Source organism: Euleptes europaea, chromosome 4, assembly GCF_029931775.1.
Source record: "Euleptes europaea isolate rEulEur1 chromosome 4, rEulEur1.hap1, whole genome shotgun sequence".
In the NCBI taxonomy this organism is placed as follows: Eukaryota; Metazoa; Chordata; class Lepidosauria; order Squamata; family Sphaerodactylidae; genus Euleptes; species Euleptes europaea.
The window spans coordinates 39,520,055-39,546,884 of NC_079315.1; the positions used below are offsets into that span (position 1 = coordinate 39,520,055).

Consider the following 26,830-nt stretch of genomic DNA (forward strand, 5'->3'; position numbering starts at 1 on the left):
GGGCAAGAAAACTTGCCACTCTTATTCCCCCGGAAGAACGCAAGGCGAATGACGGCCTCAACAGGCTGATGAAGGCGCTCTCCTTCTTAGCAGATGCCACCTTAGACTCTATGACTCTTTCAGCAAGGGCCATGGCAACTAACACCGTAACCAGGCGAGCCCTCTGGCTACGTGCTTGGCAGGCCGACCAAGGAGCCAAAGCCATGCTACTGGCTTATCCCTTCCAAGGCGGCAAACTCTTCGGGGACAAGCTCGAGGACATCTTAGTAGAGACTAAGGACAGGAAGAGGGCCATGCCAGGGAACCTCAAAAAGGACTTCCGTGCCTCCTCTTCCTTTCGTGCCTACCACACCCTCGCACGACCTAGAACAGATCCAAGACGCTCCACCTGGTCCGGCGCACGAGGGGCCAACAGAGGGGGGCAACGCTACCCCAGACCAAACCAATTCCAGAACCACCGGCCAGCCAAGCCGAGCCACAATTTCAAGGCAAAGAAACAATGACGACGATTCCGCGCCAGTGGGAGGACGGCTGAGACTCTTCATGCGCCAATGGGAGCAGGCGCAGCCAGATCGTCATTCAACATGGCTATCAAATAGAGTTTCTACACCTCCCACCGGATCACTTTGTGACGTCCCCCACTCCACGCAATCGCGACAAACGCAACAGGACCTTGTCGGCCATTCGCCATCTTCTGCAGATACAGGCCATCGAACCGGTTACAACGCCAGAGAGATTCTCAGGAGTCTACTCCATCTTTTTCACAGTTCCCAAGAAGAATGGGGACTGGAGGGCCATACTGGATCTGCAGTTTGTGAACGAGTTTGTCCAGGCAAAGCACTTCCGCATGGAGACCCTGAGATCCATCGTGGAAGCACTACGCCCGGGGATGTTCCTTTCATCGATAGACCTGACGGAGGCCTACCTACACATCCCCATACATGCGGATCATCGAAGATTCCTCCGCTTCGCCTTTGGGGATCTTCACTTTCAGTTCAAGGCACTCCCCTTCGGTCTTTCTCCAGCTCCTCGGGTGTTCTCCAAGGTTCTCGTCACTCTGATAGCGCTCCTACGGAGGGAAGGGATACACGTTTACCCGTATCTCGACGACATCTTGGTCTGCGCACCCACGGCGGACGCAGCAGTCCATCACACCTCCAGAGTCATCCAGGTGCTGAGCAGCCACGGCTTCCTCATCAACAGAGCCAAAAGCAACATCTCTCCATCCCAAAGGATTCGACACCTCGGCGTTCTAATCAATACCAGGGACAACACTCTAACCTTACCAAAGGACAAGGCTACCAAACTAGCCCGTCTCGCCAAACACCTGACAAGATCAAGGTCAGTCGGACTATCATCCCTAGTTCAACTACAAGGACTGATGGTATCGTGCATTGGCACGGTCACGTGGGCCAGATTCCATGCTCGTCCACTGCAATGGTTTCTCAAACCATATCAACGGCAAATCCTTCAAAAGAAAAACATCCGACTAACCCTGCCAGAGGCCACCAAACTGAGTCTACGCTGGTGGTCACACGCCCCGACCCTGCAGGAAGGCCAGCCCTACATCCACGACTCCATAGTCCAGATATTCACGGATGCCAGCCTAGAGGGGTGGGGGGCCACTATGGACCATCAGGTGGCCCAGGGCACATGGTCACCTCGGGAGCGGGCCATGCACATCAACCGACTGGAGATGCGGGCAATCCACAAAGCTCTACTAAAGTTCCAGCCGAGTGTCACAGGACGCCACGTTCTGATACGGACAGACAACATCACCGCCAAGGCCCACCTGAACAAACAGGGGGGATCCAGATCCTCCTCGCTACAGGGGGAGGCGAACAGGATCCTGATATGGGCCGAGAAACATCTTATGTCAATCAGGGCAGAGCATATACAGGGCAAGCTCAACACCCAGGCGGATTGGCTCAGCCGCCAGACGATAGACGAGGGCGAATGGTCACTGAACGACAGGCTGTTTCATCTCCTCACTCATCGCTACGGAACGCCGGCAGTAGATCTATTTGCCTCCCCTGCAAACAACAAGACACCCCGCTTCTTCTCCAGATATGCCCACAGGGAAGCAGAGCGAGTAGATGCCCTCCTCTCACCCTGGCCCCAAGGACTCCTTTACGCCTTCCCACCTCTACCGGTCATACCCAAGGCACTGAGGAAGGTCCGCCAGGAACGGGCAACAGTCTTATTCATAGCCCCAGACTGGCCACGCAGACCGTGGTACTCCACCCTGATGGAGTTGTCCATACAAGAACCCTGGCGACTGCCCTCTGCACAGGACATGTTGCAGCAGGGTCCAGTTCGACATCCGGACCCGGAATGGCTCAAACTGACCGCCTGGCTATTGAGAGGCAACGGCTTCTGAGCCACGGGTACCAACCCGGCGTCGTCGACACCATACTGGAAGCTAGACGGCCGTCCACACAGAGAATATATAACTCTTCCTGGAAGGCCTTCGTCAGATGGTGCCGTCGTAAAGATGCGAACCCCACGACACCATCCGCAGCTGAACTACTAGGATTTCTACAGGACGGAGTGCTCCAAGGACTCAGGACGTCCACCCTCCGTAGACAGTTGGCCGCTATAGCCACAGTCAATCCCGTCACGGAGGGATACAGCACCACTAAGCATCCTCACATTAAGTCCTTCCTCAAGGGGGTCGATCAGAAGGCACCATCAGTCCGGCACCTCTTCCCATCATGGCGCCTTCATGTTGTCTTGTCAGCCTTGACCAGACCCCCCTTTGAACCACTGACGGAAGTTTCCCTCAAATTTCTTCGACTCAAGACACTGTTCCTAACAGCAGTCACCTCAGCACGCAGGGTCTCTGAGCTGGGGGCTCTCTCCATGAGGGAGGGACTCTGCGTATTCCACCACGACAAGGTGGTCCTCAGACCTGACCCGACATTCGTACCCAAGGTGGGTTCCAGTTTCCACAGACAGCAGGAGATCCATCTGCCCTCCTTTTGCCCGCGACCAACCCATGACAGGGAAAAGGACTGGCACACCCTAGACATGATGCGCACCATCCGCATATATCTGGAACGCACAGCATCGTTCAGACGGACGGACTCCCTCTTCATCTCGGTGTCTGGAGCTAGCAAAGGCAAGAAACTCTCCAGAGCATCCATCAGCCGCACCCTACGCACCTGCATCGTGGAGGCATACAGGGCAGCCGGCGTCTCGATACCACAGGGCATCACAGCACATTCCATAAGGAGCGCGGCTACCTCGGCGGCCTTCGACAAGCAGGCCTCCGTCGAGGAAATATGCAAGGCAGCCACATGGTCTTCCATCTCTACCTTCGTAAGACACTACCGCCTCAACACCTACTCTTCGGCGGATGCAGCCTTTGGCCGCAGAGTGCTTCAGCATGTAGTAGTTGAACGTTAACCCACCCTGAGACCGTCACAGCTCTTGGACATCCCGTCGCTAGCACGATGCTCTCCCCCTCAGAGAGAGAAGGGAACCTTGGGTACTTACCGTGAAGGTCCTTTCTTCTCTGAGGTAAGGAGAGCATCTTGGGCCCACCCTGGGCAACTACAGAGCACTCTCGTTAAACATATATTACTAAACAGGCATACTCAGGACAGGGGGATCCCTGTCAGTACAGACAAGTATGTCTACATTATTCTATGTGTCTACGACAGTTACCTTAGTAGTGTTACCTTGTTGAGGTGTACCGCACATCTAAATAAAATGTTCAAGTGAACTTGGGCTCCATCTTCAATGTCCGCCGCAGTAACACGGCGAGTTTACTTCTTCCTGATATTCTCCTAGCTCGGAAAGTATTAAAACTGAGGAATGGGTGATTCAGGAGCAGGAAACAGGAAGTTTGTTTGTTTACATCCTGCCTGTCCCAAGGAACCGGAAGAGAATCACCCGTCGCTAGCAAGATGCTCTCCTTACCTCAGAGAAGAAAGGACCTTCACGGTAAGTACCCAAGGTTCCCTTCTCCCAGAAATGGTTGTACCTACACTTTAAGCAATTCATAGCCAAAATATACCCCAGAACTTGCTAAGCGCATTTTCAAAAGCAATAAATTCCAGTTAAACATTTCAGGACTAAAAAAACATATAAGCCAGCTTTAAGCATATTAAAAATTAAAGTTACTATACCTTACTGATATGTTCTGGTGCTAGGTCAGGATGACTGCTAAACTCCCCACCAATCTGAAGGTCACTGACACAGGAAATTGAATCTCTGACCTCGGTGAGTTTTTGGCTGCCTAGAACCAGCATCGTCTGATACGGCTTGCGGGTCTTATGCTGCAGAGGACAACAAGAGCTAGAACCAACCATAACCCAAATCCAAGCATTTCAGACTCTGACACTGAATTCCTGCACATGCTGAAGGCAGTAAGCCACTATACCGAGCACTTTGTTAGGCAACAGAAGGGCTCTTTCCGCTACTCCGCAGTGACAACTTTAAATCCAGGTGGTGGAAGTCAACTATAGGGAGAATCAACAGCCTAGGCTTTGCCCCTGTAAGTCTGCTGGAGTTGAGCAGGGAGCGGGCAAAGCAGGAAATCAAGCAAAGGCTATTTGACACTGAATGCCAAATAGACCTCTCGATCTCCCCAGCATTTATGGCACCCGACAGGTCTAGATTTGTCCTAGCACTAGCGGATTATTTATTCCTGCTAGAAGTGAATAAGTATAGGAGGGCCTTTACGCTGGCAAGATGCGCAGCCCTACCTTCAGTGATTTTAGAAGGTAGATATAAGAAGGTACTGAGATCAGAGAGACTGCTCCAGCAAGTTGGGAGAAATAGTCACAGTCGAAAATGCTTTCCTTAAGTGTCCCTTTAATGAGGAAGCTACACTAAAGATCATAGTTCCCTCACTTAAAAAAACTACTGCTAGTTCTGAAGAGGGAAAAACCAAGTACTTACCTTGGGAGGGGGAATGCCTCAGTCACAAAGCAGGTTGCTAAATGTTGTGCATTCATTTGTAAGACTCGCTCATAGAGTGGGCCTCGGAAACGTAAATGAATATTAATCTTTTAACTTCTTGCTATGTAAGGAATTTTATATTGTTATTATGAGTATGCCTGGTGCCTTATAACTTTGTGTTTTATAAGAGTATATATTTATTGTTGTCTGGCTGGTGCCGTATCAATAAACATTTACATTTTACCGAGCACTTTGAGGCTTTGCAACACAGAAACAGTACGCTTTCCCTTAGTTTCTGCAGCAGTACATATGATATATAACAACAATCAGTGTGCCCCTGTTTGGAAAACAAGAGGGCGTGAGTGGCAATGGCTTACATGGTGGGGCACGGGAAGGATTTTCCACCCCTGAAGGGGGAGGGGGATGTAGTGTCTTTACTAGAGGAATTCATGAGGCAGGGACAGAGTTGCCAAGGCCACAGCACCAGCACCATGCAGGCACGCAGCTAATGAATAGGTAGCCGGATCCAGTGCATGCAACCAAAGTCACCAGACAGCATCCTAACCATACTCTTTTATCCCTATAGTTAGTGTATGCCTGTACGGTGCTGCAGTGCTGATGCAGTGGCAGGTGACTCAGTAGGCAAAGGAAGCCAGACTCCCCATAATGAAGTCTCACTCCCATCAAACAAGCTTGCTCCACCTAGGATTAGCTCTCCTTCCCCACCCGCCCCCTAGAAGCTCTACTTGTGGTAAACAGCCCTCTAGCAGAGACTCGCTTTCCACCACACCTTCTGCGGAGGCAGCTGGCCTTAAAGGGAAAAAGTACCAGGCTTCTCTTAGTTCAGAACCACAGTGCTGCTCTATATATCTAGAAGTTGTTCTAAGCTTTTTTTCTTCACTAAAGTTTCATCAGCTACAGCTGGTACTCTGGAGTTTTTCATAAGAACCCAAGAAGAGCCATACTAGAGCAGGCCAGTGGTCTATCTAGCTTAGCATCCTGTTTCACACAGCAGCCAACCAGTTGCCCTGCAGGGCCAACAAATAGGGGCACAAAAGCCAACACCTCCCCCTGATATTGCCTCCTGGCACTGGTATTGAGATTTGCTGCCTCTGAATATGGAGATTCCCTTTAATCACCATGGCTAATAGTCATTCATACACCTATTCTCCATGAATCTGTCTGATTTTTCAGTGTTTAAAAGTGTTATTTCATTTTAAGTAGTATCAATTTCTTATTTTGCTCTTTCCTCCCTTCTCCAGTCAACCTTTGCGTTATCTCTTTAGTATGAGTCCTACTTGAATGGCTTGACATGCTTTATATAAAACTGAAAATGTAAACATAGTGGAGTTTGTGCCAAAATTAAAACTCCCTTCCACTGGAAACTAACTAACCCTAATGGAAGCACTGTAAGATCTACTTAGATTGGACTTTTGGTGATTAAAAACAGATCGGTTGCACCCAGCCTGCTTAAATGATTTATTCCAACATGTAACTTTAAAGTCCTTCTGACTCAAAGCCACCAACAGTCAAACATCTTAGAGCACAACTGAGCACAGATCCCCAGTACTTTCTCACCTAGAATTGCCCCAAAGGATCCAGACTGTTTGTGAACAAGCTACTACAAGAGATGTCAACCATCTACAATCCAAATTATTTTTTAGAAAGAAAAGCATCACTAACCTTCTGAAATATAACTGGATAGAAAATATTGAGGGTTAAAACAAGCTCTCCCTCCTTGACTAAGTTTACGGGATCCTCGGGCCTCTTTCCAATTGCATGAGATTCCTAAAAAGAAAAGAACATTATTTTAATTCTCATTGAACAACAATCCACAAGATCTGACAGAGAAAGCTAACAATTATAAATTATTTCAGAATGTTCAACTAATTTTTTTATCACCTTGCAATCCTCAAAACAAGGCTACAGTCAGTATGATGGCCATATTTGTTTTTATTTACTACATTTTATCTTCCTCCAAGGAGTTCAGGGCAGTATTAATTGGTCTCCATTCCTACGTTTACTTTCACAACAACCCTGTGAGGGAGATCAGGCTGAGAGAGAGTGAAAGGCCTAAGGCCATCCAGCAAGCTTCATGGCACAATGGGAAGTTGAACCTGGGTCTCCCAGGTCCTAGTCCAACATTTTAACCACTGCACCAAGCTGACTCTCGGATATTGGAGACAAAAGAGCTGAAAGTATAGCTTCCCTAAGGTCATCTGCTTGAAAGAGACAAGATTCAAATGAGGGACTTCCTGACTCATATCTCTTTATTTGGCCAGCTTCAAAATTCAAACCAACACTGGCCTCTTCAAAACACAACCAAACTACCTTTATCTATGTGTTACATCCCTCAGTTAAGCACAGAATTTTGCATTTGATCTTTTCTAGACCAAATTCTGATCTCTCATTTCACAGGGTAGTTCATGGCACTCATCCTAGTTTCACACAGATTCTCTCTCCTATGAGTGTTTCACTATACACTGGCTCAAGATAACTTGGCCAAATGCTACTGAGCATCATATCATGTCAGAACTCCTGAATGCCACCTACAGTGACTATAATCCACATTAAGAGGCTATCCATAAAAGGCGACAGAGCCAAAGGTCATGATTAGTGTATGTCCAAACTGGAAACGGACTAACAGAATGATGCTCTCTAATTGCATTAAAGATAAGAAGAGGCTGAGAGGTAGCTGATGAGAGCAACACTGAACAGCTATACTACTAATCTGTACTACACTGTACCTCGAGGGGCAGGAAATGATTCCACCAAGTTTCCTACCCTTAGCATTACAGTGCTAGACATAGGAAGAGATTTTAAAGCAAAGATGTTCTGAACTGGGATAAACAAAGCCTACTTAAAAAAAACCAAAGCCCATGGGCCAGTTTTGCAACCCTTTTTAGCATTATTATTTATCATTATTAATATTTAAGCCATGTTTACTGCAAAAGGGGCACTCATTAGGATTTTCCACTAATGCAGTTATATCTACAAAAAATTGGATCCTGCCCGATTTCTACAAATGGAAGGGTTTTCATCTGTGAAAGCCAACTACCCCCCCACTGCATTCCAAAATGCCCCCAAAATGCTGCTCCTGTGACATGGGGGGCCATCAGGAATAGCTAAGGGAAGGGAAATCAGCAGCAACAACAACAAAAACCTCCCCTGCTATGTGAGCAGCAGCTTTAGGTAGGATCCAACCCCAAATCTAGAGAGAATAAGCCCCAGGAATGCCAGCTTGCACCAATTTAGTGGCATGCAGTCTATTCCATTTTCTTATACGTGCATAAAATTGACAACTCTAAGTAGTTTCTATTGTACATCACTGATCTTTGGATTCCATCAAGAACAAATATTTTTCTAAGTTCAAAAAGCAGTTCTAAGTTCAAAAAGCTGTTTAAAGGATACTTACTATAGATTATGTTTAACCACAGAATCATATACATTACCATCTTCCTAACCAAAGCAGATATAGACGGAAATACACCTCTCCCTGCAGAGAAGTGAGTTAGGACTCTCACATGGGTTGAAGATCCCCTCCTCTTGGACTTTTTTTTTTACTGCCCTTTGGAAGGATCTGGTGCATAGAGATCAAGTATGTCATGCTTCCCGCCTTGCTCTGCATGCATGCTAAGAGTGCAGCAGGACAGAGAGGTGAGGTCATTCAGTGGTAGAACAGATTCCTCTATGGCTTGTTCATCACTAGAATACACCGCCTGGCTTGTGTTCCCTGTTCCCAGCTCCAGGTCTGTTTTCCATGGCCCTGGCATTGGCACCAGTGTGTTTCCCCCACCTTCCCATGATCTGCTTCAGCTCAGTGAATCCTAAGCCTGGAAAGGTGGAAAGCCACTGCTGTAAACAATGAAGCCCATCACTCTCAATTGAGGGCCAAAGGAGATGCAAGACAAAAGATTTGTGACTGGATCCCCAGCATTTGTTTGTTTTTAAAAGCAGCTGCTGGGCTCTGAAAATTAAATTAGACCACCAACAATGGAGGAGGATTTTTAACCCTTTTAAAATCCTTTTCTCTGTGCCATTTTTCTCAATCCCTCTACCAGGCAAAATGTAGATTAATAATACTGAGAATATATCTAAGTTTGATTGACAACCATCCAGGATCATTGCCTTAATTTAAAAAAACCAAATAGGTACTTGTAACATTAGCTTCACTTGTCACGTTGAGAATGTAGGGAAGACAGATCGAGAGAAAGATGCCTCACCATCTCATGACTAAATGTTTCTAGTCTACCTGCACGATCTATAACGAGCGTTTCTTCTCTCCTCTCCAGGGCCTTCTTCCTAATTCTATAGAAGAAAGGAAGGAAAAAATGATGTACATGTTAGGAAAAATGCATAAAGGCTCTAAAAACAGGACTCTAAAACCACACAAAGACTCAAGCATTTTACATTACAAAACAGTCTCATTTATTCAAATGCCCCTGTCCATGTGACTGGGTTCACACATTTCCCCAGCAAACATGGCACAGAGAAGTGGATCCCAGCTAGGATAATTTTGATACAGGGGGTTAAACCAGCACTGTCTCTCTCAGGGGCCAGCTAGAACCAGAAAATGGGAAATACCACTTTTGGCCACTTCTTTATCAATACTCCATACTGGCCTGTACCAACTTATATTCAGCCTGTATTTAAAGGAACCCTGACTGATAACTTTCCAGAGAGAAGTTTTAGCCACTGAAACTATGTCTTTCCAAGTATACAACCTTTCAACCGCCAATCAATGGTGCCTCTTGCAGAGTTTTGACATCTACCACCCCCACAGGAAACCTGCATAGCTTAAGTAAGGGCTTTGCAAATATTCTCCAAAGCAGCACAAGGAATTGGTGTGGGTGGGAGAAGTCTGCTGGGGACTGCAAAGTGTCGAGCATCTCTCAACAGTGTTCAAATTCCTGTTCACATGTGCCACTTTACACTGGATTACCCTTTGATAGAGTAAATGGCAGCTTCTGATATTTTATTTCCAATGGATAACTATAAAAAAGTACCTTTGTGGTCTTTACTTTCATGCTCTTTAAACAGACAGCCACTCAGGAATTAAGCAGAAAATGCTTACCAGAATGGACTAGTTATAGCCCTATGTGTATATTAAATGTTATTAAATGTTACAGGTTCATATTAAATGTTACAGGTTCTTGCCTAACAATGCACACACTCAAAATCTTCAGATACAACCCGTTCCCCTCACAAAGAAAGATCTAAAAATTGTAGACAGGTAACTTGATTTATATATGTTTCTATTTCATTGTGTGTAGAAACAGAAATGTTCCTTTGTCACACATGACCTCTGGGACGTCAAGTTCACCCCTAGAAAGCCAGCCCTGCAAGCCTGTGATTCTACTTTTCAAACCTAATACAGCCCTGTATGACAGTCCTCCAGGGAACCCAATATACCTGTTTGCTGCCTGGGACTGCAGAAAACAGTGATAAGAAGGAGGATTGTCAAGTGCTTTGCAAGCCATGATACATGGCCATATTGAGATTAGAGAGTCACAAACTCTGAGAGGCCTGGTATAAACAAATCAAAAGGTAATATGAGTCAGGTATTAGAATGTTATTGATTAGTTATCACTTACCAAGCGCATTTAACTATTTCGTAAAATACTGAACTCAGGGAATAGTAAACTATTAAAGGGCATTATTAAGAATTAGGTTCAGAATTTAAAACTGAACACAGTACTCTAGGTGAGGTCTAACCAGAACAGAGTAAAGCGATACCATCACTTCACATGATCTGGACACTAGACATCTGTTGATGCAGTCCAAGACTGCATTTGCCTTTTTAGCTATCGCATCACACTGCTGACTCATGTTCAGTGTTTGGTCTACTAAGACCCCAAGATTCTTTTCACACACACTACTGCTCAGACAAGTCTCCCCCATCCTATAATTATGCATTTGATTTTTCCTACCTAAATGCAGAACTTTACATTTGTCTTTGTTGAAGTGCATTTTATTAGTTTTAGTCCAATTCTCCAGCCTGTCAAGATTATCCTGTATCTTGGCTCTGTCTTCTACTGTATTTGCTACCCCTCCCAATTTAGTATCATCTGCAAATTTAATAAGCATCCCCTCTATTCCTTCATCCAAATCATTTATAAAGATGTTGAACAACACAGGGCCCAGGACAGATCCCTGAGGCGCTCCACCAGTCACTTCTCTCCAAGTGGATGAGGAACCATTAACTAGCACTCTTTGGGTGCGATCTATCAACCAGTTACAGATCTACCTAACAGTAATAGGATCTAAACCACATTTTCCCAATTTGTCAACTAGAATACTATGTGGAACCTTATCAAAAGCCTTACTGAAATCTAGATAAACTATGTCTACAGCAGGGGTGGGGAACCTCCGGCCGGTGGGCCATTTACAGCCCACGGGATCATTTTATCTGGCCCCCGGCCCACCTGCGGAGGGCCACCTGCCAAGCCCCTCCCCGCTTGAACCCCCGGCTGGCGCGCGCTTCCTGAGTGGCTGCCGGAGGGCCCCCTGGCCAGCCCCTCCCTGCTGGATCTCCCAGCTGGCGCACACTTCCCGCACGGCAACTAGAGGGACCCCTGCCAAGCCCCTCCCCGCTTGAACCTTCAGCTGGCGCACGCTTCCCGCGCACCCGCCAAATGGCCCCCTGGCCACCCCCTCCCTGCTGGATCTCCCAGATGGCGAGGCGCGCTTCCCGCATGGCAGTCAGAGGGCCCCCTGCCAAGCCCCTCCCTGCTTGAACCTTTGGCAGGAGCACGCTTCCCGAGCAGCCGCCGAAGGGCCCCCTGGCCACCCCCTCCCTGCTGGATCTCCCGGCTGGCACGCACTTCCTGTGCAGCAGCCGGAGGGCCCCCTGGCCAGCCCCTCCCTGCTGGATCTCCTGGCTGGCACGCTTCAGTAAAGCGTCTTGGCAGGGGCTGTGGATCAGTGGTAGAGCATCTGCTTGGGAGGTGCTGTGGATCAGGGGGAGAGCATCTCCTTGGCAGGGGCTGTGGATCAGGAGAGAGCATCTCCTTGGCAGGGGCTGTGGCTCAGGGGGAGAGCATCTGCTTGGGAGGGGCTGTGGATCAGGGGGAGAGCATCTGCTTGGGAGGGGCTGTGGATCAGTGGTACAGCATCTCCTTGGCAGGGGTTGTGGATCAGGGGGAGAGCATCTGCTTGGGAGGGGCTGTGGATCAGTGGTACAGCATCTCCTTGGCAGGGGTTGTGGATCAGGGGGAGAGCATCTTCTTGGCAGGGGCTGTGGATCAGGGGGAGAGCATCTGCTTGGGAGGGGCTGTGGATCAGTGGTACAGCATCTCCTTGGCAGGGGTTGTGGATCAGGGGGAGAGCATCTGCTTGGGAGGGGCTGTGGATCAGTGGTACAGCATCTCCTTGGCAGGGGTTGTGGATCAGGGGGAGAGCATCTTCTTGGCAGGGGCTGTGGATCAGGGGGAGAGCATCTGCTTGGGAGGGGCTGTGGATCAGTGGTACAGCATCTCCTTGGCAGGGGTTGTGGATCAGGGGGAGAGCATCTGCTTGGGAGGGGCTGTGGTTCAGAGGGAGAGCATCTCCTTGGCAGGGGCTGTGGATTAGTGGTACAGCATCTCCTTGGCAGGGGCTGTGGGTCAGGGGGAGAGCATCTCCTTGGCAGGGGCTGTGGATCAGAGGGAGAGCATCTCCTTGGCAGGGGCTGTGGATCAGGGGCAGAGAATCTTCTTGGCAGGGGCTATGGATTAGGGGCAGAGCATCACCTTGGCAGGGGTTGTGGATCAGGGGTAGAGCATCTTCTTGGCAGGGGCTGTGGATCAGGGGTAGAGCCTCTGCTTGACAGGGGTTGTGGCTCAGAGGTAGAGCATCTGCTTGGCATGCAGAAGGTCCCATGTGCAGGATGGACTACCAAACGTGCAGCATCTCTCTTTGTACTCTGTGCCCCTCCCCAATCTGTACCCTTCTAAAATCAATCCACGGCATTGCTGGCTCGGGCAAGAAATGAACAGAGGTGGGTTGCCATTGCCTTTCTCTGCATAACGACTCTGGTATTCCTTGGTGGTCTCATATCCAAGTACTAACCAGGGCCGACCTTGCTTGGCTTTTGAGATCTGATGAGATCAGGCTGGGCTGGGCCATCCAAGTCAAGTTCCAGGTAGCATGTAAGATTTCCCAACAAACAAAATGTACTTCATAGTTTCTCTGGGCCAAAATGGGTAGGTTGCCAATAGGTTAAGATCCTAGACATCTGCAGGACAAACATACTGATACTTTCCAATGAGTAAGCCCTGCTGACTGGACTTGAGTAGGATTTAGAGTAGGCCTGCATAAGACTGCACTGCTGATCACTTTTTGTTTTATATAAATTTTATATATATAAATTCTGTATGGCCCCCGAATAATGTCCAAGATATCCAAATGGCCCTTGGCAAAAAAAAGGTTCCCCACCCCGGTCTACAGCATTTCCCTGATCCAGCAAGGTAGTAACTTTCTCAAAAAAGGAGATAAGATTAGTCTGGCATGACTTATTCTTGAGAAACCCATGCTAACTCTTAGTAATCAGATCCATCCTTTCTAAATGCTCAAGGACTGACTGTTTGATGATTTGTTCAAAAACTTTTCCAGGTATAGAAGTTAAGCTAATGGGTCGGTAGTTACCCAGATCTTCCTTTTCCCCCTTCTTGAAGATGGGGACAACATTTGCCCATCTCCAATCTTCTGGCACCTCACCCGCTTGCCAAGACTTTTCAAAAGCAATGGTCAGAGGCTCAGAAATTATATCTGCAAGTTCTTTGAGTATCCTTGGATGCAATTCATCTGGCCCCGAGGATTTTGTTTCATTTAAAGAAACTAGGTGTTTGTGCACTACCCCAATACCAATTCTAGGCTGCAAATCCCTTCTCTCATCATGCGTTCTGTTTAAGCCATGTTGAGCACCGCTTCCATCGCAAGAAAAGACAGAGGAAAAGTAGGAATTGAGGAGTTCTGCCCTCTCTTCATCTCCTGTTACAATGTCACTTTCCGGTCCCCGCAATGGGCTTATCTTGTCCTTATTCTTACTCTTGCTCTGTAAATAGGAAAAGAACCCTTTTTTGTTGTGTTTAGCATCTCTGGCTAGCCTAAGTTCATACTGAGCTTTAGCTTTCCTAACACTCTCCCTACAAGCAGAAGTTCCACAAAACAGAACTCTCTTTTTCCCAGCTAACAAGGTAGCCGGGAACCTCTCTATCTGTTTTCTTTACTACCAAGTATGTTAGTTCCTGAATAAAGCTTTCTCTACTCTTTAACCGGTCCATGTGGTAATTGCTCCGTAATCACTCTGTCAAAATGGGATGAGGCTGAAATAGTAGATTCTGAGGAAGGAGACTCCCACCATCTCTATTTCCACTCTACATGGCCATTTTTCCCTGGGAGGGAGATGGTGACTTTCCCAAGCCACCCTTGCAATCCACCTCACCCATCTTGAGTGTTAAGCCATCCTCTTCCAGGGCTAGGGCCAGGAGGGATAAGATTGATGGGATGAAGGAGGCAGCTGTACAATGAGGCTCACAGCAAGAGTCTGTAATGCTAGCATGCTTGGGTGAGCCTCCATTGCTGACAGACTCATTGCTGCTTATCTTTCCCAGGCTTGCAGCCAAACTCAACAGATATTTGAGCAAAAGCATCAAGCTCTGCTCCTTTTCGCACTGCAAACTCTGGCAGTGAAAGCTCAAGGCCACTGGATTTAACATTCTGCTCCTTCCTGCCCCAGTGGGAAACGACTACAAACCATCAAAGGAAGAAGCAACCAAGAAAAAGGCTCCAGTCAAGTTCCCCTGAAGACAAAATGGAACACTACTGCAAATAGCTCCTTCTGGCTGAAAAACAAGGTGACAGAGAAGGAGGAAGAAGAACCCCCACAAGTTTTTTTTTTCCAGACAAAAGTAAAGCTGTAGACAGGAGGATCTCAAAAGTACTCATCATTTGTAGTCAGTTCAGTCTTTAAACAGAGGACAGGGGTTAATCCTTCTTTGCCTGCTCTAGCAAACAACAAATAAAGAGTGTCCTAGCAAAACACAATAGTAGTAAAGTTAAAGAATGGATTTGGATTCCAATCAAGTGCAACATACATGAGAGTGACCAGATTGGAGTCTTCAGGTATTTCTTCTGTGTCTTCTTTATCAGGGCTCTTTAATGCATCAATGCTAAAACAAAACAAACACACAGCTCCTAGGTAAAGTCATCATGTAAACCCATGTGCGAAAAGTTGGACAAAAAAACACAACACAGTTTTCCTGACATACTGCCCTGCTCGTATGTGTGCTGCATTTGTACTTTTTTGCAACAAGAATGGGTGTCATGTACATGTAAGAAAATAGCTGCGGCTCCCTGACACATTTACAAATGCACATTCTCATTTTGCTTTGACATGTAAACATGTAAGAGTATATGCAAACATTCTTGCTATTCAAAGTGCAATTCCATTCAAAAAGAGCCTCTGCACACCCACATTCCAGTGGAACTTTAAGAGTGATGCTGACAGGCCCCATAAACACGAGAGCAAGACTTTCATCAATGATGGGTCAAGTGATGCTTAGTGCCACTTCACAAACTAATTGTAACAAGACAGAATAGGCCTAGCAGGCTCCCTCTGCAGACAGGGTGCTGCAAGAGTCCTGGGGAAAGAATCCCAGAGTTCTTCTGACACAGCACAACTGTCTTTCTAACTGAACATGACATCCCTACTAGTTCCAACCTCCTCCCCCAATAAAAGGTTGTTTCCTGATAAGCATGCAATCCTACTTTTGAAGCTACCACTAACAGTGTCAACTGAGCCATGCTACAAAGAAATATAGAGGATCAGGCTCCTGGTACCCTTAGGACTGGAGCTTTACACCTGATCCTGTGTGTGCTTACTTAGAAATAACTCTCACTGAATTGGTTCTTGTAGGTTATCCGGGCTGCGTAACCGTGGTCTTGGTCTTTTCTTTCCTGACGTTTCGCCAGCAGCTGTGGCAGGCATCTTCAGAGGAGTAACACTGAAGGACAGGAAAAAAAATACCAAGGAAAGAAACGTCAGGAAAGAAAATACCAAGACCACGGTTACACAGCCCGGATAACCTACAAGAACCAATGAACTCTGACCGTGAAAGCCTTCGACAATATTTCTCACTGAATTCTTTTTTTATAACATTTTTAATTGTTTTTATAGTACAGTAGTTTTCACCATTCATTAACATAATTATATGATACAAACAATATTTCTCTATTCCATATAACTAATTATATAGTTATATAACTAATAGTTATATAATGTTTATAACATTTTTATTGTTTTTTATAGTACATTAGTTTCCACCATTCATTAACATAATTATATGATACAAACAATATTTCTCTATTCTCTATATTCTATTCTATATAACTAATTATAACATTTTTATTGTTTTTATAGTGCAGTAGTTTTCACCATTCATTAACATAATTATATGATACAAACAATATTTCTCTATTCTATATAACTAATTTAGTACAGTATATAACTAATAAATTAGTTATATAGAATAGAGAAATATTGTTTGTATCATATAATTATGTTAATGAATGGTGAAAACTACTGCACTATAAAAAACAATAAAAATGTTATAAAATTATAAATGTTATAAAATGTTATAAAAATTAGTTATATAACTAATAGTTATATAACTAATTTTTATAACTTTTTTATTGTTTTTTATAGTACAGTAGTTTCCACCATTCGTTAACATAATCATATGATACAAACAATATTTCTCTATTCTATATAACTAATTGATTCAAATATTGACGTTGACTTCCCCTCTCTCCTCCTCTATCTTTCTGATAACTTCATTGCCACCTTTGCATTCAACTTCCAATCCAATGCAATACTTCACCTAGAAATCGGATTACAATGCTTAAAATCTAAACCGTTAACCTTAATAAAATAACTCTCGCTGAATTCAATGGCGTTTACTCCCAGCGTGCATCGGACTGCCGCCCCGACAGGTCTTAGCCCGACTAGCGGGGCGGAAGAGGGTTGATTTCTGAGCAAAACGCGCCCCGGAGGGCTCCTTCCACGCGCTGAGATGCGCGCAACCAAGCCCTGCGCATGCGCCCTGAGCGGCCGGCCCCTGCAAGCTCTGCAGTCCGGCGGCGGTTTCCGTTACAGGTACCTGCACACAGCCCTCAGCTGGGACGCGACGTCCAGAGGGCAGCGGAACTCCTCGGCTACCGCGGCCTCCTCGTCCCCAGGCGCCGCCTCCTGCAGACTCAGGTCTTGCGGGCCCAGCGCCTCCCTCCAAGCGGCCCCAAAAGAGGCCGCGTGGAAAACCTGGGTGTGCGTCGCCGACGCTTCGTCCTCGTAGTGGGGAACGACGCCCCCAGCACCGCCGCCCCGGCTACTACCCGCAGCCATCTTCGCGGCTTGTAGGCCAAGGCGGGATGCGCGCGCGTTGGATTGTGGGAGTTGTAGTCTTGTTGTGTTTTCTCTCGTTGAAAGGTCCCCTGGGCAAGGTCCCCGGGTCGTTCCTGAAATGCATTGTGGAAATGCTGAAAACCAACTGGGTGGAACAGAAATGTCCATACACGTTCCATACCAAAAAGGTATGCATTGTCTATGCTGGAGGACATGCGTGGGCCTGCTAGATTAATTGCATCGGTACAATTCAACAGGTCTTATTTATTGCAGGTCTCTGTTGCAAGTGTAGGTATGGGTTCAGAAAACATCAGTGTACAGGTTATGTGAAAAATAATGCAAATGGTGCTATTTCCTCATAATTAGCAAGAAAGGGTCAGGTTGTCAGTAATTCAGTATCACAAACAAGATATCTGGTATGCTGGCTAATTACTGAAAGTGCAAAAACAACATTTTTATTAGTAGTTTTCTCATTTATATTTTTAGCAATATGAAATTTAAATTCATTTACAAAATCTACAAAGAGAAATATATATTACCTAGATGATACAAAGACTGGAAGATGTTAAATTACCAATTGTTTTTTTTTTTACTTATATTTTATTATTTATATAAAAACAGTACAAAAACACAATAAACACCATAACATCAAACATAGAACTATACATACAGTATATTAAACCTTCTAAAGAGTGCCATATCATTGCTATATTCTACGCTGACAACTAGGTTGCTGGAAAAATCTACATTAACAAGCCATAGATAACAAACTCCAATATCCCCTAGCTAAAATGTACTATATCGCTTAGTAGTTTTGAATCATATATTTCTTCTTATTATACTACTCCTTAAAACCTAGTCTGAGATTTCCTTTAAATAACCTCCTATTAGTCTAAATTACCAATTGTTAGCTACTTGAAGTCTCAGAATTCCCATTCTTGAATACTTTTGTCTTCATCCAGGTAAAGAGCAGCCAGAGAACACACACACACACAGAGAAGGAAGATAAGGGGAGTAAGCACCATTGAATTACACGGGATTTACTTCCAAGTAGACCTGCTTATGTCACAGTGGCTGTTGACATAGCTGTCATCGAAGCACTCTAGAGAGGCATCCCACATATTACAGAATTTATATAAGGTATTGTTTCATATAAACACAGGGTTGCCAACTCCAGTTGGAAAATTCCTGGAGATTTTGGAGGAGGAGCCTGAGGATGGTGGAGCTTGGGGAGGGAACTTAGCAGGATATTGTCTACCTTGCAAAGCAGCCATTTTCTCCAGGAGAACTGATCTCTGTCATCTGGAGATTGGTTGTAATTCAAGGAGATCTCCAGGCCCCACCTGGCAGTTGGCAACCCTATATAAATATTACACATTCCTGGAATGCCAGTTGTAGGAATTCTACTACCCTCTTATCAGGTGGTTAGTTGGACATCCAGGCCCATACGATCAATATCTGTACATCATATTCAAACCACATAGATCTTATTTGGGGTTGGAATGTAATTATCAACTGAAAAAAGGAAATTCACAAACTGTGCCTGAAGGTTAATTCTTCATGTTACTCCTTACACCTCCTATAAGCAGATTTATAAGAGTACCACACATTAGCATCTTCAGTCGAGAGTTTCCCCTCCTCACATGTCTGAAGACTAGTTAGTTGAGAGCTTTTTCCAGCAAGCCCAGTTCAGTGACGTAACCAGGCCCACATCTAATACATTCTTCCCTGCCCTAAGACTTCCCCACCTTTCCGTATTTGGGAATGAGAATTCCTGCTTTCTGCCAATCAGGGAGCATACTGGTTAACCTGCTCAGAGTCCCCTCCCCTTTTTTAATCCTAGGAAAAAGGACTCCTTCCCCTCCTCCCATTCAAACTTCTACCTAGGGTTGTCAGGTCTCTCTTCGGTTTTTGGGGCAGAGCCTGAGGAGAGAAGGGGTTTGGGGAGGGGAGGGACTTCAATGCCATGGAGCCCAATTGCCAAAGTGGCCATTTTCTCCAGGTGAACTGAACTCTATCAACTGGAGATCAGTTGTTGTAGCAGGAGATCTCCAGCTAGTACCTGGAAGTTATTTAGTAATCAAAAAAATCCACCTCTGGTGCTGGTATAATTATTGGAAGATATTACAGCACACTTGCTCAATGTTATTCTAATAAAAAAAAATTCCAACCATCAATAGTGTCTATATCCAATCATCAATAGACACTATTGATGGTTGGAATTTTTTAATCAGAATAACATTGAGCAAGTGTGCTGTAATATCTTCCAGTACCTGGCAGTTGGCAACCCAACTTCTACCCTACAACTAGAATCTATCCAGAGTGTGTGCTTTTGATGGTTTGACCTGCCGAGTGCAGCTGCAAAACTTTTCCCATTCCTTGAACACCATGATGTGCCTTTAGGATTAAACATGAAGTCCTGCTTGGATCATTGCTGGTGACCCAGTCAAACTGCAGCTCTATTGAGGGGTGTGGGGGGAAGGTCACTGGGGGTGTGGGGTGGAGGTAGTTGCGAATTTCCTGCATTGTGCAGGGGGTTGAACTAGATGATCCTGGTGGTCCCTTCCAACTCTATGATTCTATTATTTTAAGCCCTGCTGTGTGTACACTCTGAGAAATCAGAGCACGTGCACAGCAGGGCTAGGAGGAAGGCCCTTTCCACGCTGCAAGTCAGATTGGGACCGATCGGGCTTGCAGCGTGGAAAGGGAGGCTGGAGGCTTCAAAGCCCCACTGTGTGCACACTCAGAGATCAGAGAGTACACACAGCAGGGCTAGGAGGAAGGCCCCAGCCTCCCTTTCCAAACCAATCTGGCATGCAGTTTGGAAGGGGAGGCTGAAGCATTCCCGGGAAAACGCGGGGGGTGGGGATAATTCCCCCCTTTCTGCATCCGCCTGCAGACCGTCAGCGGGCAGCCTGTTGATTGACAGGCAATTGCCCACCACAACCAGGCAGTTGGGAACCCTTTTTAATAGGATTCTGAGTAGATGTGTTCAGGATTGCTTTCCTTGTGCAGCTGTAAAGGTCCCCTCTTGGATTATGGGCTGCCCAGGCATTTGAGCTCTTGCCTGAAGACTTGGATCTCTGCTCAGAAAGGTAGGTATGAATCCCTGCTGTGCTCTCTTGCTTCACCTCTTGTCTCTTCCCTTCCCTTTTTGAGTGAAACATATTACTCAGTTTTGGAGGGTAGCCATGTTGGTCGGCAGTAGAACAGCAAGGTTTGAGCCCAGTAGCACCTTAGAGACCAACAAGATTTTTGGGGTAAGCTTTCGAGAACCAAAGCTTCCTTCATCAGATACCAAACACCCACACAAACACAAATTACTCACTGTGTGCGTGGGCATTTGGAATATTGTATCATAGCTTGAGCATTCCAGAATTAGGCAATCGTGAAAATATTATGTATGCAACAGCCAAGCCCAACAGTTTAATCCTAAACAGAGTTATACTTTTCTATTTCCAATGAGGTCAATGGGTTTAAAGGATGTAACTCTAGAACTGTACTGTAAATCTGCACGTATTCCTATCAATAAATCTCTCTGATTTCCCCATATTCCAGGTCTCTACTTCTTCAAACTTGCTTAGGAGCCTTGTCACTCTGTTAAACAATCCCTTCATTACTATTTTTGCCTGTCTATCCCCTTAAGCCCAATATAAACCTAAGGCCAGCAGCTTCCCAGACAACGCTTCAAACCTCTGGCCTTCGCTCTCTGCCTGCAGCACAACACTGTTCCTTATTCACATTTTCTGGTTCCTGAATCCAACAACAAATATTGAGGACAATTTAAAAGCTCTGCATCCCAAAATAAGGTTTGGACCACCACACACCATATACCTCTACATTCAGGGGGCTGTGCCCTCCAAGGCGGCATAGGCTGTTTCCTGGTCCAAAGCCCAGTTCTTGTGGCAGTGAGGGTGCCCTCAGGACAAATGCACATGCAGACACTGGGCCGAAGGTCATTCAATTGCTACCGGAGAAGCTTCAAGGGAAGATTACAAATTGAGATTGCTGAATTTAAGTTCATTCACAAGTTCAGAGCAATGGACCCAACCAGGACTGAATGAATTTTTATCTCACCGCAGATGCTAACGTTCTACCCCCAAGCATTTCCCCTCTGCCCTAATCAAGCTGATTGCAATGTGCATTGAACCTTTACAACCTAACTCCTTTCTCTGCAACGCTCTTCCAACCTTCTGACTGTGACATAACGACTCAGATTTCTGTTTCAACTTGAATCTGATCAGGTGAGCGTTGACTCTTTAAAGCTTAGACTCCCCGAAGCTTGTTGATTTCTAAGATGCTACTGGGGAGACTCTGTGTGTGTGGTTGTCCACACCTTATTTTGGGATGCAGAACTTTTAAATTTTCCTCAATATTTGTCATTGGATTCAGGAACTAGGAAATGCAAATAGAGAACTGGGAACCAACTTCAGCTTCCTAAGTTAGGTTGGTGATCCTATCTGTATTATAGGGGACTATAACAGGATTGTGGCTCTGGAAAAAACAAACAATTTCATGAGAACTTAATATAGGTGTTTCAGAAAATTGTCCACACTTCAAGTTTAGTTACCGAAATTGAGAGATGATTAAACTCATTGTTATTAGCTCATTGATATTTACCCTGCACTAGAGTGGGACTGAAGCATGCACTTCACTCTATGGCAGACTTCTGTACAGAGACTCATACTGTAATTAATCTAAAATAATAATAATAAGAAGTTGGTTTTTATATGCCGACTTTCTCTACCACTTAAGGGAGACTCAAACCGGCTTACAATCACCTTCCCCTCCCCACAACAGACACCCTGTGAGGTAGGTGGAGCTGAGAGAGCTCTAACAGAGCTGTAACTTGCCCAAGGTCACCAGGCTGGCTTTGTGTGTAGGAGTGGGGAAAGAAATCCAGTTCACCAGATTAGAGTCCGCTGCTCATGTGGAGGAGTGGGGAATCAAACCCGGTTCTCCAGATCAGACTTCACCGCTCCAAACCACCGCTCTTAACCACTACACCATGCTGGTTAGTTTAACATTATCCAAGATTTCAGTTTTTCAGAAGTCAGGCTCTCATAAAAGTCCTGAATTCCCTAGTTTTGTCTCATTGAGCAGGTACGTTCATTTTGTTATTTGGAATACCATTTTCTGTCATCTAATAAGTGGACTGCCCACTATAATTACATGCTTGAGAGAATTGAAATTCACCTGTCTGCAATTTTAAGGTTTTTCATCAAGTCGGTGGCCGATATATTCCTATGGCTCTTGCAGTATATCATACTAAGATCTTGTCTCTTCTTCTCTATGGACCTCCTTTATGGCTATCTGCAATTTCTGCTAGAAGTAGAATCAGCTCAGGCTTCTGTAAATGCGGGTGCCTTATACCTATCGTAGAACCCTGATTGACAGGGGCATCAATTAAAAAAACTACTGTTGACCTAGGAGAGTGGCAGTTGAAAGTGGGAGTTAGAGACTGGCAGCTAAAGTGGAAGGAAAAGAGTAGTGTAGGATCGAGGAGGATCCTGAGCTAGGGAAGTGAAACCGGTAGTCCTTCTCTGAGAGAAATAGCTCCAAGGAAAAGGAGGTGTTCCCTATCAAGTTTGAAAGAAGGAAAAAATGGAACCTGTGTTCCTGCCTCCACAGACTTCAGAAATTTTGTGTCAAATAAGCTTATGCCTGTTTAACTAAGGAGTGACACCCAAATGAACTCTCTCAACAGTCACAAACGCTTGTTGGAATAATAAAATAGCTACATTTTTGTGGCAAATTATCTGTTGCATATATTTATACAGTTCCCCTCATTCCTATTGCCTTTTCCCCTGCCCAGTTTAAGCCTGAAACCTCCCTGACAGTTTATGGGTTTTGAATTCATATTTGTCTCTCATGTGCCATATTCAGACACATACCAACAAAGGGTTTTTCAGTTCCTCTCCCGGCTAAGTGAAAAAGGAAGTGAGGAACTGTCATACCTTCCTTTATTCGTGCCCTATTGCGGGCCCCAAAATGTGTTCAAATTCCAGCTTGTTTTTAGAAGCAGGATGTAGCTCCATTTCATTGAAGCCCTGGACTGCTGCAGTTAAATTCAGATTGTTTTTGTTAGATCATGGTTCTTTGCCAGATTTACTACTGTGATCACAGCAGGATTCCCACACGTCACCTTGGAGCATCTTACAAAATTAAGAAGCATTGGAGTAGATTTACCTTCTTCTTTCTTGGATATCCCTAGTGTTACGCAGAAAACTTTTGAATTGCTAAGGAAGTATGATCAAGATAGCGTCAACCAGGGCACCAAAATAATATGTTCTGCACTTCATTGGGGCTTTTCAACCCCTTTATTTCCTGTCCAGCAACAATATTTTAACTTTCTTACAGTCTCAATATATTGTCAGCTTTTCTTTTTAGCTTGGGTACATGTTTGGCCAAAACCTTTTCTGTAAAATAGAGATATATTGCATCAATTAGACACTGGTATATAGAAGGGTCCTTCCAGTAGCAATTTGCTACTGATCTTTTGTACTTTTTTTTTTGTAAAATTGCCACAAGACTAACAGACTCCCTTTAAGAAGCCTCTTGACAAAATGCATAGGGAATTCCGGGTATTTTAAGTAATAAAAAATATGTTTACCTTTTTTGTGTGTGCCATCGGCCTTGGCCTTATTTTTTTATCTCCATGCAGAAGAGCAAACGTTGAATCATTAACTAATTTCTTTTAGTTGTGGTATATTTTCCGCTCAAAGGGCTTGTTTTATAACACTACTTGATACATTTCCTGCCTTGCGCATGATTTTCACTTTTCATTTGTCTTGGCTGGCAGTGATAAGGAAATCACACTCTCTGTAGTTAAATTTTTTCTTTCTGCTCTTAAAATTAGGAGCTTGTATGTATCATCTAAACTTGGGGACTGAATTTTTTTCAATATTTAATAATGTGGTACCTGTTTTTTTTTATTTGCCCACATGCTTTGGCACATAGGTGCTTGAATTTTGGAACAGGAAAAGGATATTTAGCCTGTTAGCCAGTAAAAGATAGTAAAAAGTCTTGAGAATTCAGTAATGATGAGTATGAAAATGCCATTGTCAATCCAAACTTGCTGTAGAAATACGGTCTACTCTTATTTTTACCATCTGATTAATTATGTAGGAACCCATATACCAACAGTACAATCCCAAACAGAGCTGCACCCTTCTAAACCCGATGAGTTCAGTGTGAAGGGTATAACTGCTTAGAATTACATTGTCATATTTAATTTCATTTCCATTAAAGGAATCATTGGTCTAGTTGTATTTTTTAAAAGAATTTGAATGTAGTTTTGAAAGTGAGCTAGTGTGGTATAGTGGCTAGAATGCTGAGTTGGCGAAGGAGTCCTGGTTTGAATCCCAGATCAAGCCTTGAATTTCACTTGGTGACCTTGGTCCAGTCACTCACATACTTTCTTTCCCTAACCAACCACACAGGGTTGTTGTGAGGGGGAAATGGGATAGCCCCACTCCTGAGCTCCTTGGAGATATAAATATAAGAAATGAATGAAATGCAGTAACTATTCTGATAGCTTAACAAGAAAAATCTCCAAATTCAGTGATCAGTTGGAGTAAATGAGGTCTATAAGGGAGGCCTAGATAGTGTAAATAAAGCTGTTATTAAATAGAATCATGTGTTCTTTAATTTATTATTTTATCCTGTCTTGCTGCCTAACTGCCTGTTGGTTGTTCTTATACCAAATCCAATGAGAGAAAGAGTGAGCAACCCTGCCATAATCCTATACAATGGGAAGGATTCAAATGCATGTGAAATATCTCATAGAAAGAGGGTCTTCAATATTCATCATTAGCAAAAACACAGTGAAAGAGGAAAGTAAGATGTCTTACTGTGCTAGATCCAGGGCTGCATCTGTTTTGTTCCAACAACTGCATGAGTAGAGAACTGGTGAGAAATAAAAAGAGCCTCTTACTAGACAGCTTATTCAGCTCAATAATGAGTGTCTGATTTGTGTTTAAAAATGTAGCAGGAAGAACCCCAGAGAATGGTCTGATGAAAAAACACACGGCAGTTCTGAACTTGAGCAGGCGTATAAACTCATTTGAGATGGTGTGGGAACCCTCTGGGAGCTCTTGAAAACAGGGCTGGGTGGAATGATAATAAACAAGGCTAAAATCCCAGAGGGTGGGTGGAGGCATGTGACCCAGCCCCCTTGCTGAAGCTAACACTATCTGGTTCAGATCCATGCATAGATGGGAGATCTCCTGGGACCCTTACAAATTCCACCATGAGTTCCATTGTACAAGGAAGGTGCGAATGAAATGCAATAAATTACACAGAATCATAGAATCATAGAGTTGGAAGGGACGACCAGGGTCATCTAGTCCAACCCCCTGCGTGCTGTCCAGATATGACTTGACAGGATTTGATACTGTTTGATAATAATATCATGGTCTACTGACATTACAGGATATGTGGGGGAAAGTGGTTTCCTTTTCTGTCACTGATGAAAGATAATACAAACTTAAAGCTGGAATGGCCATGATTTGCACTGATTTCCATTGATTTGCATTGATGGGGTGGGGCTGTGGCTCAGTGGTAGAACCTCTGCTTGGCATGCAGAAGGCCCCAGGTTCAATCCCTGGCATCTCCAGTTAAGGGAGCAGGCAAGTAGGTGATGTGGAAGACCTCTTCCTGAGACCCTGGAGAGCAGCAATACTTTGATGGACCAAGGGTCTGATTCAATATAAGGTAGCTTCATGTGTTCATGTATTGTTTCAGTGCTCCCGACTCATCTTTTATGTTCAGCATATGCTGCAGCTTAGATATATAGTTGACATTGTTTCCCTTTTTCATTTATCAGAACTATTCTGTGTTTTTTTGCCTTCTGCTTCCAGAGCTTTTGTTGAGGGTTTTTAAAATTTAAACAGTTTTACTGTTTTGCTGAAAATGAAGTAAACAAGGGGTTAAAAAACAAACATCTCCACAACATAGGTTTCAGGGGGCTTTGAAACTGTAAAGAATTAGGATGTCAGAATTAAGAGTGACAGCAATATTGCCTCTCCAATGGAAAGAAGGGGAAAAGAGCAGAGGTGTGAAGCAAGGGGTACATAAGGCAGCATGCATAGGGGGAAACTGTTATAATAAAATTCAGTGCCTGTGTCACAGCTTGATCCCAAAAGCTCACAGTCCCTGGCTTGGTGCAAGACAGGGACATTGGCCCAGCTGAACCAATGCTTGTCCTTGGGTCCTTTACAGCACAGCTGTATCATGTGAGGGCTTGGTGCAGCTCTACCAAAGCAGGGTAGGGAGGAACTGGGGGCTGTGCGGTTCTATGATGGGCAATGCCTTTAAAAAGAGAATTCTGGACAGCCTCAGACATTCTGAGCTACCTTTACTTTGGACTAGTATTTCAAATTCAAGGCAAATGTTTTCATATCACACCCCATCCTTGAGATCTGCATCCAATGTGATATCATATGAAATGAATCAGACCATTAGTCCATCAAGGTCAGTATTGTTTAATCAGACTGGCAGCAGCTCACTAGGGTCTCAGGTTGAGGTCTTGCACATCAT

The 26,830-nt window shown here is 44.9% G+C and overlaps 1 protein-coding gene across 1 annotated transcript in view; it reads right to left on the reverse strand.

Moving 5' to 3' along the window:
• Window positions 1-17,290, reverse strand: part of SNAPC3 (small nuclear RNA activating complex polypeptide 3) — a 31,290-nt gene extending 14,000 nt beyond the window's left edge. The window contains exons 1-5 of the mRNA XM_056848971.1: window positions 17,049-17,290; window positions 14,985-15,059; window positions 9,132-9,216; window positions 6,592-6,696; window positions 4,134-4,283 (exon numbers count right to left, since the gene is read on the reverse strand). Of these exons, the coding sequence (XP_056704949.1) occupies window positions 4,134-4,283; window positions 6,592-6,696; window positions 9,132-9,216; window positions 14,985-15,059; window positions 17,049-17,290 (657 nt within the window). The remainder of the gene's footprint in view (window positions 1-4,133; window positions 4,284-6,591; window positions 6,697-9,131; window positions 9,217-14,984; window positions 15,060-17,048) is intronic.
• Window positions 17,291-26,830: the final 9,540 nt, after the last annotated feature.